Below are 16,374 nucleotides of genomic sequence, written 5' to 3' on the forward strand. Positions count from 1 at the left end.
GTCCAAGGTTCGAATCCCGCAAACGAGCTGGCTGCTTGGGCGTTTTCGTGGTTTTTCCTATGTGTAACATATATGCGAGCCAGTTGCCCTTAGAAAGTCATCCACAAAGGCATCCGTTCCCTTAGGCAGACAACCGAGGCTCTTTGCCAATATCACATAAACCAAACTAAAGCCTGTCGGAAACCACGGGGGGGAAAAGATGCAAAGTCAAAAATGATACAACTACGATTCTATCCTTATCACCCGACAGAGATTATGTTTTTCTAATACCATCTCGACGCGAGGGAGACAAAAGCAGTTCACAAAAGAACTCTTAGAAACTAATAAATAGTCCACATAGACCGACCCTCTCTTTATTATTCAGCTCCTAAACCCTAGAGGAGTTCTCAGTATTAAATGGAGTATAAATGAAACATATAAATGAACATATAAATGAAAATGTTTTGCAAAACTGCTCTTTGACAGCACCTCACGAACAGAATTGTTTTCCCTATTTTATTAAATCTAATTTTTTAACCGCCAGTCCAATCGCATTCGACAATCGCATTTCGCAAAACATAAATCGCATTTATGTTTTGACACCAACTTTCGTGCTTTTGCATGGAATCCTCAACGATTCTGAAACAATTTAGATCATTAGAACACCAAGAAAATAAACAAAATTCTCTTTTACGTTAACAGGGATTTAAAGTGTGTTTGCAAGTTTTTTTTTTTTTTTTTTTTTTTTTTCCTTGAAGCTTTTGTCGACTTTTTTTTTCTCCTGCAGGACGCGTACCTATCTTCTACCATATATCAGAATTACATTTCTTTTATTTCAGTGAATAAAAAATAAACTGAGTTTTGCCATAAGAATTATTTCACCTTCCCTAAAATCAGATTGCTGCATAACAGTACTATGGAACTTTATAGTTTGTGTAGCATTCATCCAGAATTACTCATTGTTACATTTATAAAGGCGTGTAAGTTTATTTACCGTAGGTTCTGTATCTCCTTTCGTAAGCTTTCACAGATAGATTTATAAAAATATAAAACCAAATATGAAAAAAGCAATAATTGATTAAATTATTTATTCTGTACAGGTCTCTGAAAACACAGCTGTCTTGGCTGTAACAAATGCAAAGCGAGACGACACGGCTACTTTCAAGGTTCAGCTTAAGAACAAATCTGGTTTTGATACGTGCTACTGCAAAGTAACGGTATTAGGTAAGTTCATTGCATGTATTATGTTACATCTAACAGAGGATTTTATATAATCCATTATTTATTTCTTTTTCAGAAAACTCTACACACTATTTTGTAGTCTTGAATTATTGTTATAATAAAAGTAATTCTTTTCACGACTATGTTTTCTTGATAATAACTATAAGTATTATTATTTCTTCCGGAGATACTTTTTCAATATTCTATACGTATCGCACTTAAAAAACACGCCATCGAGTGACTAAATGTTTTGAACTATGAAATTCCTGTCTGATGCGACAATGTTGTACAGTACTTTTAATTGTTGTTTGATTTTATTAAATTGCGTGTTGAAATGTAAATAATGCAAGAAAAGTGATTTCACTTTTGACTAAAAATATCTTAAATTAAGAAAAACGTTAAATATAATGAACAGCAGAAGACTGTCATTTTAGTAATAAGATTTCACATACAGTGTGTTTTCGTTTATCCGGGCTTATGCCGGGGAAGCAGATCACGGATAACTGAAAAAACGGATAATTCAAACTATCAATTTTCATACATGTTGTATGCGTTTATTTCTTAAAAAATAATTAATTTTACTTTGTTTGTAAAAACTTTTTTTCTTTTGTTACGTTTTCTGCCTATAGGCACTACGCAGCGGAAAGGGAGAGATGTCTCGTAGAAGACTTTTTAAGGGAAACTGGCTAGTATCCACGTTACACATGAGGAAAAGCAGAAAAATGCCCATGCAGCAAGCCCGTTCTCCGGCATTCGAACCCCGAACTAAACCGCTAGAGTTTAGCGGATTTTATCGCTTGGCCGCAAGTGCTATTTTATTATTGTATTCTATTCCTGTTTGGTCGACGAAGTCAGCTCTGCGTTGGGACTAGTGTAATTATCAATATCTTCTTCACTTGTGTTTTCAGTATCACTATCCGACTCTTCTGTTCTTGGGATATTTGAAACGATATCCGCATCATTCAAACATTGAAAGCAGGCTCAGTCGAATCGCCATCGAATCATTCCTCGATGCTTCGCCGATCGAGATTTGAGAAGAAAATTACATTTTAATTTTTTTGGCATACAGCTTCAGTTATTGCCTCGACTACAATTAGATTGTATGATTGTAATTTAAATTAAACTGTTATTATGATTTGGATCTTTATTTTAACTTCTTCCTGTCTGCTTTTCTTACCAGAATGTAAATTTGATAGCTAATATTTAAACTGAGGTTTTTGGATTTTAAGAGAAGGTTTGTTTCTGGCCCTCCCGTGCACGGTACGTGTAATTCCTGCCAGCACGGATAGTTATAATTATTCGGCTTTGCGTTATATCGTTTGCGTTATCTACATCTTTAAAATTTTGACGCTCCGCTTAGAATTACTGAGCCAGCTTATAGAAAAATTAAATTGTGTAATGTTTACTACTGTTCCACATAGACTGCTCTATTTATTTCCATCACCACGAGCTATGGCTCATATAGCTGTGTGTCTGTTTTGTCACATCACCACGAGCTGCGACTCATTAACGCACAACAAGGTGCGTTTATATCCTGTATTTCTGTTATTAAAACCGTATCATGACTTGAAGTTACATCAGATCTAGCGATAATTCGCTTCACATCTGATAGGGTTATTAGTTCCAGTGGCCAAATCATCACGGCAGGCCTGTACTCGCAGCAGTTGGACCGTGTGCATCAAGCACTGATGCATAAAGAGCCAGCATTGGTCAATCGTAAAAGTGTACTTCTCCTCCATGACAATGCGAGGCTACCTAAGAAGGCCAGGGACACCATCCAGCGACTAGGCGGGAAGGCACTACCCCATCCACCATACTCCCCAGACCTCAGGCTAACCTAAAGGACCTTGGCAAAAAGCACTGGTTGCCGATGGTGATTACTTTGAGGATTAGCGGTGATTATTATTTGTTTTATGACGTTTTCTTTTTGACTGTCCAAAACGGCAAGAACGTTTTTGGTTAACATGTATATTAAAATATTTTTAACGCAAGCACGCCTCACTTCATCTTGCATTAATAAAGAGGAATATCGTACCAAATTCTCTAAAGCCAATCAAGCCCACTGCCGAGGGGTCAAGTCGCTGAATACCAGTACTTCGGTCCAAGGTTCGAATCCCGCAAACGAGCTGGCTGCTTGGGCGTTTTCGTGGTTTTTCCTATGTGTAACATATATGCGAGCCAGTTGCACCATAAACTAAATTTCTGACTTCTATATTAGGAAGAGTCTTCCTCCATGATCGAATCTGCGAGTCTTTATTTTTTACACACTCTGCAGCCGAATAATCGAGATTACACTGAATTTTTCCTCTAAAGTCCCCAGATGCAACTCAGTAGAAATGAAACTTTATTTGCTTACGAGATGTCATGTTGAAAATTTATCTGATATCTAAACAACCAAATACTTTGATGTCTCACTTTTTTTTGTACGTGACCATGACTCTAAGTGCAATTTGAAGTAGAAAGATAACTGCAGAAATAATATTGTTGCGTTTTTCTTCTGACACCAGTTGTTAGGTTATTTTCTTCACGGGTTCGCGCAGATTTGGAGTGAATAACGACGACAGCAATTAATGAAATATCGAAACACACTTTATTTAGCCAGTACTAAACAGGACAGCTCCAAAATCACGTTACAGTCGTCGAAGAACTACTATAAACACGCTGACACAATCAGCGACACAGCCTTCAGGTTATCAGGCTATAACGGTGGAGGCAGCACTGCAAAGCATCAGAGTACAGCTCCCGACTCTGCTTGGTCGTTCTTGGAACTCCACGTACTCTCGAGACTCTCCACGCTACAACTCGCGATGAACTCGACGAAACACAGAGCACAGCTCCCGACTCTTCAGTTCAGTTGTTCCTGGAGCTCAACACGCTCTCTCGACGATGCACTGACCGCGATATACGAAGAGACTCTTTCGATGCACTCGAAAAACCACTCGGCACTCGCTGCGCAGCTGTCAACTCGATCAACTCCACACGGACTGACTAACTCGAGACTAACTATCTCGCACTCTAGAAAAGGCACTCTCTCTGACTGCGGACCAGCAGGGTTTATATAGCTTTCGGCTTGTGTTCGAAAACATTCTGGGCTAAACCGGTAAGAATTCGTTCCAGAAGGTTCTCCATTCGTCCATCCCAATCTCCAATTTTGTCGCCAAGTTTCGCCAAATGGGCGATTTCTCACCAAATGTGGCAACCCTGCCTTCCGTTGCCATTTTATGGCAACCCTAAAACTGCTTTGAGGGGAAGCTATCTAACCGTACCTGTACATTTCGTAATAATATTAATTCACATACTTTTCAGAAGTTTGTTAGTAAACAAACCATATTTTTATGAAGTTCAAATTTGTAGTTCTTATAAGAAACTTTCGAAAAATCAAGAGTAATTAGAAGAACGTCTATTCAGTATTTAAACTGAATAATAATTAATTTTAATTTAACTTTGATAGAAAAACCCATAAAAATGCAGAGATTCGAAAATATCTAAAACTTACATATAAATTCTGGAATCCATATTTCTTAATACATTGAAAATGTTAAATGCTTGTAAACGCTTTGCAATTAAATTCAGTTGGTAATTTTTTTTTAAAGTATGCAATCAAATTTTATTGGAAAAAGACTAAAATTGGATACAAGTTTAGTATTTTAAGACGTTATGTATACCTGCTTATGTCATGCAACAGAGTAAAATAACTGACAAACTTAAATGATAAAGAAGTTTAAATTTTAATAACCACTTAATTCTTTTTTAATATTAAGTTGTCCAGTCTTAGATGTGCAATGTAAGTCGCTCTGTTATTGTTACAAAATGCACGCTGGGTTGAATGCGTTTAAATTTTCAATAATTTACCGAATTGAATGTATTTGAAATGCGAGTAATTTGGTAATTAAAATTTGAAAACCCTGAAAAAAATCTCTTTCATCACTATCGATGTAAAAAAGTCCATTACCCTCAACACTAGTTAAACATATGTATTGAAAGTCTCAGTCTCTATGAGAGACATAGCTAAGTTTATTTATATTGCAGTAATAAATGCTCATGAAATCTGACTTTTGAGGAAAGAGGACTGAAGAGCAACTGTGGCAGAGTGCTCGCATAAGTACATAATGTAAAAATGCATTTTTTTATGTGTGTGTGCGTAACAATCTTTTCGCGTAAGTGCATAATGTAAAAATGCATTTTTTGTGTGTTTATGTATGAATCCTAAACTATGCAAGCATCATTAAATCGAAAACATGTAAAGTTCATGATACAAATTCAGTAGTTGTGCATGGGCACATATTTCAAAACTTATAACAAAGGGTCTTTCAGAACTCACAGACAGGGTCGGAGCGCTTAATACATTTCCAACATGCCGCAACAATATAACTTTAAATAACAATTATACAGTCAATAATGCAGATTACTTAATCATTTATGTTTCTCTTATTGTTTCAGATAAACCATCACCACCAGAGAATGTGCGTGCCGAGGAAATAGAAGGCGAATCTTTGACTCTTTACTGGTATCCACCTAAAGACGACGGCGGTGCTGAGGTAAGCAACTATGTTGTTGAGAAGAAGGAAGTTGGCACTTTGACATGGATTCGAGTGTCCAGCTTTGTAACCACAACGGCTTGCAGAGTCCGAAACTTGACTATCGGCAAACAGTATGACTTCCAGGTTATGGCGGAAAACCAACATGGCACGAGTGAGCCAGGAAAGACCAGAGAACCAATTTTGGCGAAATTGCCTTTTGGTAAGAAACATTTCCATCTATTTTGTATAACTAGTTAAACTATTAACTCCTTGATTTGGAAACTCTCGCCAAGCACTGGGATTTAGCACCAGGTATGGGTAAGCATAACGTACCAACACACTTCTAACATCTATGCTTTTGTTTGATATAACTCCGAAAGAATCCCGATAAGTCATCTTTAGTTTTTACAAACAAAGATAGGGTCAGTTTGAATGCCTAGCAGACATCAGACCACATAAATTAACTCTTATAGCTGTATTTTTCCTTACATTGTGAAAAAACGGAATCAAATTTGGGACCTGCAGCTAGCAGTGAGTTATTTTCAACGTTATGGGATTTTATCATAAAAATGAAAGTATTAATGGACGCAATATGGCAGAAAAAAACAATAATAGATTGTCACAGCTACCTGCGGTATGTGTATTGCATGCTAAACAAAGATTCCGATAAAATCAGACAGAAAAATCGAATAAAATTGTAGAAATCGACGAAAACATTTCAACGAATCACCAAAACGAAGGGGATTGAATACTGATTTCTGCTGAGTAAAGAGGCCTAGATTCTTTCAGAATTCTGCAGAAGTGTTAGGCTCAACTTCGCCACCTTTCATGATTGGCTAGTAGGCAACATTCACGGTCGACGGAATAATTCACAAATACTAACTGAATTAAGTCACTGTTGTTATAGGTAAATCAGAATTCTAACTCCTTTTCTAACTAGCTAGAAATTTGGTTGCTAACAAAACTCAGATTTAGTTTTATCAGATGAAAGTACTATAAATTATACCAACTAATGTGAAGCCATCGCCAGGTAATTAGTATCAAATGTTATGGAATGCTTCCTTATAATAAGAGTAAATTCTGCAGTTTTATAAGCTCGTAAATAGAAGAGGGCATATAATGCTTGAACCAATCAAGGCAACAGATAAATAATTTCTTTATTAACATAAAATTGTTTATTTTCTTTGGCAAATTAAAGAGCATATTTAAGGTCAACGCAGAAGCAAAATTAAGGGATCGCACTTTTGAGGTACTATGCATTCCAATGTGACTTCAGTCATTAATTAAGTTTTAAAAAATTATAAAGATCCCTGCATCTTAAGAGATCACCTCTCCCCATTCAAATTTCAGAGTAGAGTACCTTCTGCCCACTTAATAAGTTCACCACTAATTCTTTAATGTGGATTTTAGATAAATGATTACGATTATCTAAGTGTTTTACAGTTTCTAATGGGGCATATACGAGTAATATTTTAATACTTAAAATTATTGATTTAAATTTATGTTAACAGAAATGTAAATAAATTATTCCATTGAAAACAGAAATGTAAACAAATTATTCCATTGAAACATGCTAACTGTGAGAAATGCTAATTTTGTACATTTCTAATAATAATTTAGTATTAAATATGATTTTAGACCTGAACGATATAAAATTTCAGCAATTTTTAACTTAAATTTCACCAGTACCTTTTAGATAACTAATAGCTGTAATACCGTAGAGTGATTTATTGCATTTAAAACTGAAATATTCTTAAAATTATCTCAAATTTTAGAAAGAACGTAAGTAAAACTACACAAGTGTTTTTACGCATAAAAACTTAATTAAATTTTAATCTGATATTTTTCATTTTATATAAAATTTTCCACTATCAAATGATATATTACAAAAGTGCTGTTTATAACAATCTTTACTCCAGAAATAGCATTTCATATTGTGTGGCTAAAATTCGGTAAATTTTGTTGCAGATCCACCATCAGCACCTGGGGCTCCACAAGCCGTGGAAACAAGTATCGATTCAATCACGCTCACATGGCACAAACCCAGAGATGACGGTGGCAGCCCAATCACGGGATACATCCTGGAGAAAAGAGATAAAGGTAGAGACAGGTGGGTTGCTGCCTGTCAAACCACCATTTCGGACCAAACTTTCAGGGTGACTGGGCTAAAAGAGAACCAAGAATATGAATTCCGTGTGGCAGCTGTTAACGCTGCTGGACAGAGTCCTTTCAGCTCTTCTTCAGATGGTATCTTCGCCAAGCCACCACCCTGTAAGTAGAACAAATAATTTGGAATGTTTCACTGTAGTTATATTACAGTGTTTTTCGGTAATAATTTGCCAGTGCTTTCAAAAGTATACTAAGAAAATACGCAAAAAATGAGAAGTGCCATAGGTGAAATTAAGTAAAGAAAGGAAAATGCCTTATTCAGATGTAAGAAACAAGAGAGCAATAACTTTAAAAAATGTTTTCCGTTGTAAACTTATAATAACTTCTGCCATAATTTGTTGAAATTTTGCGGAGTACTTGTGTAAACGTTAAATATGCATGTTTATAGTATATATACATAATACATAATGTAATAATTCTGTAGATTACCTGTATGAGTTGTAATGAATTTAGGTTGCGTGGGAGAGAAGACACCAATTACTTTTTAGCCATGGCCGAGATAGTTATAGATGTGGCTGGTATACTGATGAAATACATGGTAGAGGAAGAAACTTGCAGACGTTGACGAAGATAACAAGACACCTACTATTAGTTCTTGATACTTTGCTTGCGGTCCTCATCATTTTTGGATAACAAATCCCACAATTTTGTATATCTGACATATCTTTGAAAATGATTGAAGCGGAGTGAGTGGCAACAATGCATGGCTAGCACCAAGCAAGGTGAAGCAAGAAGAATGAGCTGCGCATTAGTTGGAGTGATATTTATAAACTTGATGTCTTTGTTTAAATTCTGAATCTGAATACGAGTGGTCACATTGAAGGAGGATTACATAAGCAAGCATGATCAAAAAATAGGACTGGCCAGAAAAAAAAGTATAAGAAAAAAACATATAAAGTCCAAAATTTGAGTCTCAGTGCCGAATTCCAATTCTGTCTTTGTTCGTATTTATAATCTTCATTGTTGTCTCTGCAAAATCTTTCAAATTTGAATAGTTCCTTTTAAAATTTTCCTTAAAATTCTTTCTATATTTCTCTCTTGCACTCCGGGTAAGCGTACATTCATTGACGAAGTGCCTGGCGTCCCCAAACTTATCACACATTTATCATTATTCTGTAGATGGAACCGATCAAATTATCCAGGAAACGCCCATGATTAGTGTATATCATCGAGTAGTGTGCCCTCATGTCTGGGACCTTTTTTACCGGGTGGAATCATAGTCTCAATATACACTGAGAAGATGGTTTACGATTTGCTGTCTTTCCTGGATTTGTATTGCTACCTGGAGTGGTAGCATCGGGTAGATGTGTATACTGTTAGAAAGGTGAATTCATTCTGAAAATATTGTAAAACATTCACCATAATGATGGATATGGAATTAATTATATGATAATCTCAATTTTATACATAGTAAACTTTTATTGTGAATTGGCCATATTGAGAGGCGAATGAATTTCATCGCTATTTTACATTACTATATCATGAGGTTTCTTAGCAGGGTCATTTTAATGCATGGGCCCATTGAGCACTCGCCTGGAGGCCTCATGTTAATTCCCATAGAGGCCCATGTTAATTCAATTACATTTCATTTATATTACGTTTCTGATAGTGGTGTTCATAGATGCCAAGCACACCCATTTGCCTGGGACCCATTGTGGTGTTAAGATGAGACTGTTGCTTAGTGCTTTCTCGACTGTGTAAAGTTGTTGAATGATATTTAGTTAAAATAGCCTCTAAGGGTTTCACAAATTTACAGTTTAATCATGGGATAACTTAGAAAAACTAAACAAACTGAAATTATCCCTTTTTCTTACCTGGGTATGACAAAGATTTCTTGTTATTGAATCAGACAATAACTTGTTAAATCTGCTTACATGCGATGCCTTGAAGAACGAATATGGTTGTTGCATGCATACTAAATAAAACATTTTCTTGTTGCAGGTTCGCCGAAGATTGATGCTGCCTTCAGTATGAGAGATATTACTGTGCTGGCTGGAGAGGAATTCACAATCCGAGTACCATTCAGCGCGTTTCCTATTCCTACTGCATCTTGGACCATAGTGAGTAATATTTATGCTTCTATCAATGAACTTCTATGCAGATAATGGATGTGAAAAAATACAAAATCATAAAATAATTATAAACATAGGCTTTTAATTAAAGAACTGTGGTTTGCATGTAGGATTCCTTTACTTTTCTGCCAACTTTGGTTTTTTTTATTTAATTTTGCTTCAAAAGTATTATAAAATGCATTTTAATGAATAATATTTAGTTACAGTTTAAGTTTAAAAAAATTCACACAGAAAATCATTAAAAATGCAAAATTACAAAATTTAAATATAAAAAAATGATACTAATTATTTTAGTTATGTTTTGGCTGATTAGCAAGAAATGTTCCCAGTCGACTCCGATGATGACAGTAACGAAATCTTACTCTTGGAATATCAGGGAAATCTGATGAAAACGGAACAAGCCGATTAGTTTTTATACAGAAACTCGCCTTAACGTCAATTCAGATTTCATAACACAATCTTCTAAACTTCCTTGATAATCCATTTGACATATTGCTCATCGCCAGAGACTATCCTTATGCTAATTATTTAACATTTCTTATACAAGGGAATGTATCGGTATATTAAATATTTTTATAATCATATCTTGATGAAGTACAGTTTGAAGTTCGAAAAATCTATCGTATTAGCTGTTTTCATATTTTTGGGGAGGGGGTGAACCCTAGACACTTTAATATTAGTTAGTGAAATTCTGTTACACACATACACACATATATATATATAATGTAAAATAATTAAAATTAATATGTTTAAAATCCATCCCATATTGAATTCGGAATAAATCGTATTCAAAAACCAAAATAGATAAACTCCAAGTACCTGAAGCTTTAAAAGTCTTCAAAAAGATGGAAAGAAAACAGCATAAAATGAAAAGAGATAGAAATTCAGCTAGAATTAAAAGTGAATTGTAATAAATACCTTACTATAGGTCAAGCAAACAACTAATTGCTAATAATTATTTATGTAATTAAGACACAATAACACGCCGAATAAATACTAATTCAGAAATCAAACAACAAAAATCAGCGTCATATTTACAAAATTTTATATATAATATAAAAAAATATTTTTATATTATATATAAAATTTTGTAAATATAACGCTGATTTCCGTTGTTTGACTTCTGAATTAGGATTATTTATGTGTTTTCAAATAAACATTTTAAAATTTGTTGCAGAAAACTACTTTAAAACTTATACCACATTTCCCCCCTTAGAATGGAAAACCTGTTGTCAAGACAGACCGAGTGTATAGTGAAGTTAACGTCGCTTTTACAGTATTAATCAATAAAAAGGCAAAGAGAGACGACTCAGGAAATTACACACTAGTACTCAAGAACCAACATGGTTCAGATAATGGATCATGTAGAGTACTTGTTGTCGGTAAGTGCTTAGCAAACAAACTTTACCTTTAAAATTAATTATTATATATGCATAAAAATTGGACAGAAAATAGTTGAGCATTGTTATACTGTAATTCAGATAAACCTGGGCCACCTGAGGGACCATTAGAAGTCACTGACATCACACCAGAAACATGCTCGTTATCTTGGAGACCCCCGAAAGACGATGGAGGAAGCTCTATTACCAATTATGTGGTAGAAAAGCAAGATGCTACGTCACAAGTAAGGATATTGATCCAAATATTTTCTTGAATTCTTGTTTTATATATTTATAGAAGAATTTTCATATTTTAAGTTTATCTATTCTATTCAAGCCTTTGGTAGCGGTCTTATTTACAGCTTTCAACTCATCCTTGTCACACAGGAAAAGATTTATGACAACTCCTTTCTCATACAGTCTAGTATCGCTTGGTGAATAATTAAAATTCAAGTTGTCCGTGTAAAAAAAATGATCATAAAACTACAAGATGACATTTTACAAAAACTTATTGCTTAAAATATTTTTCAGAATATTTACCAGTTACTTAAAGAAGTTTCATTTTTGGTCACATTTATTAAAATAATGTGCAAATGTTTCGTTGAATGTTATGCTTTTTACAATGCTTAATACTTAGAGTTCTTAAAAACACATCACGTTTCTTAGAATGTTCCGTTTGTTCTGTAGCTTTATTTTTTATTACTTCAACATTATTGCAGAACTCATTTTGCACCGGAGATAACTGTAGCATTCTCTTATGGTATACTCTTAAGTTTCATTTTTGATCGTATAAAAATATTATATATATACCATATAAAATATTCGAATTGACCATATAAAATGTTAGGGATATGAAAATGCTTTTTCAAGTGAAAAACTTCAAAAGTAATTAATGTTTATCAAATGTTAAATTAGTTAACGATACATGAAAATGTTGTGACAATCTCGTGCTTAATATCCATTTTTCCATTACTCATCGAAGTATGGGTTTCATTGCGTATGACTGTTACAAAATCATTTCTTTCTATAATGTAAGTATACCTGAAACATAAACAGCTGTGATGAGCTAATTTTTTTTTATCTGAATAGTATACATCTATGGATTATTTCAGAGCATGAAAATATGAAGTTTCTCTAAAGCGCTTTCGTGGACGCTTCTATAAAGAATAATTTTATTCAGCATTTTACAACCATGGGTTCCCAGCGGAATTGGTACAGGTTACCTGGGAGTTGGTAAAATTTTAAAGGTAGCTTACGATTACTAAATAGAGAATTGGGGGTCCATAGCCGAATATGCACCAGTAGTTGATTGGCATAATCACCATCCCATTGATTACAAAATCCTGTATCTGAAACCTTTCAGATTTTTAATGCATTTATTTGGTATCTTTCACTTTTTATCGCACATTGTATGTTATCTCATGTAAATTATTCTGCCTAAATTTTGGGACAAAGTGCTATTAATCTGGTATTGATCAATTGTTTCATTTATTCAAGGTTTGGACCAAACTGAGCAGTTATGTCAGAGGCTGTCACTATGAAGTCATTGGACTCGAACATAAAAAGAAATACCACTTCCGAGTGCGCGCTGAGAACAAGTATGGTGTTGGTGCTCCATTAGATACCGATCGTTTAGTGACTGCTAAATTCTCATTCGGTGAGTTAGATGTTAGTCATCTGTTTGCACAACCTGATAACTGAATTTGTTGAACGAGTCTGATTAAATTTATTCCGCTTCGTTTTGAGAACGTACAAGTAAGCTATATCTAAATGTTCTAACAAAGTCATTATTTTCATATAGACACTCCAGGACCACCAAGCACTCCTCTCATTACTGATTACGATGGTGCAAATGTCAGTTTATCCTGGGAGCCACCTGTTCACGATGGTGGATCTAGAATACAAGGCTACCAAGTTGAGTATTGTGACATGGCTGATGGAAGGTGGAGAATCGGCAATGAGTACTTGGTCAAAGAGACACACTTTACAAGTGAGTTTCATATATTGAATGATATGAATACCATTAAAAGCTTCTTGCATTATATGATGAAATGTGAAGCATATGATTTAAAATTTCCATGAAATATTAGAAATTAAGGCAGAAAAATATCAATAATGAAACTTCTAATAAATAATCAAGCGATAAAATTATGCCTACTGTGTATTTCCGTGTATAAGCCGAAAATTTTCGGAACTTTTTTCTAAAGCTTGTAAAATTCTCACTAGTGCATTTCTCAGTTACTGTAGAAAGTGACGAATCTTAGCGAATAATCGCTTAAGTTCGTGTAACAAGAAACAACAAGAAGGAAGGGTAACCAACTCTTTATTATTCCAATAAGATTTAACAAAACTCCGTCTTGGAGTGTACACTAAAAGCCGACACATGGGCTTGAACTTAAGAGACTAAGAGATAAACTAAAACTAAGATAACTAAAGAAATATAGCCGAAGCTATCAAGATTCTAATTGAATTGGCCCCATAACTCTATTTGACTACGAAGCTTATCAAGGGCCTGATTACGGCCAAGCGTAATAACAGCTTTGAGAGAGAGAGTAGCCAAAAGGCAGACGCGCGCAAATCAGAAACTCTGATCTCTCTAACTCTGCAAGTAGACTTCGCGGTTGAAATACCGCTCCTCCTCATTAAGTATTCAGAATGATTCCAAGACTACGTTCTGACCGGAAGTAGTAAGTTGAAGTTAAGAATTTGACAGGAAAGGAACTTAAAATTTAACTGTTAATAAAATTAACATAATCCTTACAAGCTAACTGACGACTATCGGCTGATATACGAACCCGTTAATCTCACAGAAAACACAAATACTTTTCGTGAGACGGCCGCAAACGATAAATCGTTAATTATTGGACTTAACTTTATAAAAATGTTAATTTTAAATTAAATGAATTATTCGTTTTGTGAAAACAGGCTATTTCATTTGCGGAAATATTTTGTAATGCTGGCTTGTTATGTCGTCACCAAAACGAAAGATCAGATGTTGCCGAAATTTTCAGCCGGCGTTTGCCACTCTCGAACTTATTTTCCATTTATAGAAAAATACTAAGCAGCCATACTTTTGTTAGAATTTTCAGAAAACGCGATTACCTAGAGTTTGAAATTTGCCGTACGATATTTTCTCTTCCCGCTTTTGTTTCAGAGAAAAATAAATAAATAAATAAATAAAAATAAAATGGCACAGAAAATAAAACTATCACAGATACCACAGACCATATATTAGATAACAAATGAATGGAATTAACGCACTAGTTTCAGATAGGATTATCAGAGTTTTGAACGTTGCAGAATTTTTTTTCATTTCGTTTTACATACGGGTTTTGAACTTTGTATAAAGTTTGAAGGAAAAACTTACTCTCGTCTTATACACGGATCGTCTAATACTATACGGAAATATACGGTATTTATGCACAGCGAAACAAATATTCACCAAACAATGCGTAAAATAGATCAATACATTATATATAAAATCATACATCATACATTTATATAAAATATGTGATGTAGCCGTTCCTCAATAGACACTAATGCCGGCTAGCTTTAAAAGGATTTATTAACAGAGCACACAGGAACGGTTACAAACAAAAGAAATATGCATAAAAAATGAAACATATACCAAATGGAACATCAAACATTGAGAATAACATAACATAGTAAGCTATCATCATGGCGGCTGGAGGTCGACTGACGTTTTTTCATATCGCCACGAGATGGCGTTTAAATAAAATAGTTCGGTTACAGTTCATGAGTTCATGGCGTGAATAAAATAGTTCAATTACACTTAAATAGGTCTGTTACATCCTCCCCCTCTGACTTCGTAGACGTCTCGGCAAGAAGTCAGGAACTGACCTTTGTCTACTTTGTGCAGCGGGCGGAGAATCAGATGAATGGGCTCCAGTTTGACAAGCAGGAAATTTAGCATCACCAGCACCTTGTGCAACAGGTGCAGATTCGGGTGGTATTACACGTTTCGGGCGTCCTCTTTTCTTTAAGGGAACCACTGGAGTTACACGAGCTGTGTTTTGAAACTTATTTCGATCTTGATATGGATTCAAGGCTGAAACATGATACTTGCCGAGAATTTTGTCTGGTTCATGAGGATCGGCAATATCATAAGTGGTTGGAGATCTTGTAGTCACTATCACATAAGGACCATCTCTCTTGGGCATGAATTTAGCAGTTTTCTTCAGTGGACCTTTGCTGATTGGATGGAGGGTGACCCAAACTTTATCTCCAGGAACGAATTTCGGTGTTTCTCTTCGTTTTCTGTCAGCATAACGTTTCTGTTTATCTTGATGCAATTCGACTCTTTCTCGTACCTGTTATACATTTCTTGCAAAACGTTTCAAATATGGAGTAATTTCGGGAACAAAATTATCGTTCTCAATTACGGCTTTTATATCATGCTTTACATCATCTAAGGTTCGTAACTCTCGTGCAAATTGAAGAAAAGAAGCAGAATGTCCAGTTGAATCACATTTGGCTGTATTCAAAGCAAACCTTATTACTGGTAGTTTATCCTTCCATGACTGATGGTCGTTACCAACAAGTATTGCTAAACGTGGTTTAAGATCTCTATTCTTCCTTTCAACTGGGTTAGATTGTGGGTGATAGACAGGAGTAAGACTTTGATCAATGTTCAAGATATAGCATAGTTGTTGCATAACAGCACTAGTAAACTGGGTACCATTATCACTTATTATTTTCCTGGGTAACCCAAATCGAAGGGCGACTTCCTCCAAAAGAATAGTGGCACATTCTCTGGCCGTGGCTTCCTTTAAAGCAAATAGTTCTGTCCACTTCGTAGCACAGTCCTGCACAATAAAAATCCATTTTTCACCAGACGGTGTTTCATGAAGGGGACCGAAAAGATCAATTGACAAGGTCTCAAAACGTTGAGCATAGACTGGAGTTTGAAGTAAGCCAGATGGCTTTTGATTAGTGGCTTCTCCCCCTACTTTGAAGACAGTGTGATATTTGTTAAGCAATGCATCAGTTGCAAGCCGTTGGGCTGTAGTTAAT

At 35.1% G+C, this 16,374-nt stretch overlaps 1 protein-coding gene across 8 annotated transcripts in view; it reads left to right on the forward strand.

The window, feature by feature from the left end:
• LOC118198052 (twitchin-like) overlaps positions 1–16,374 on the forward strand; it is a 480,648-nt gene that overhangs the window by 349,342 nt on the left and 114,932 nt on the right. For all 8 annotated transcript variants that reach the window (XM_085825414.1, XM_085825418.1, XM_085825417.1 and 5 more), the window contains 8 exons: positions 1,080–1,203; positions 5,641–5,940; positions 7,689–7,991; positions 9,831–9,949; positions 11,178–11,343; positions 11,443–11,585; positions 12,838–12,997; positions 13,142–13,330. In XM_085825414.1, coding sequence (XP_085681540.1) covers positions 1,080–1,203; positions 5,641–5,940; positions 7,689–7,991; positions 9,831–9,949; positions 11,178–11,343; positions 11,443–11,585; positions 12,838–12,997; positions 13,142–13,330 — 1,504 coding nt within the window. The remainder of the gene's footprint in view (positions 1–1,079; positions 1,204–5,640; positions 5,941–7,688; positions 7,992–9,830; positions 9,950–11,177; positions 11,344–11,442; positions 11,586–12,837; positions 12,998–13,141; positions 13,331–16,374) is intronic.

This window comes from Stegodyphus dumicola, chromosome 10 (genome assembly GCF_044657685.1).
Source record: "Stegodyphus dumicola isolate Sdum_Otavi_A_Nest chromosome 10, ASM4465768v1".
Classification (NCBI taxonomy): Eukaryota; Metazoa; Arthropoda; class Arachnida; order Araneae; family Eresidae; genus Stegodyphus; species Stegodyphus dumicola.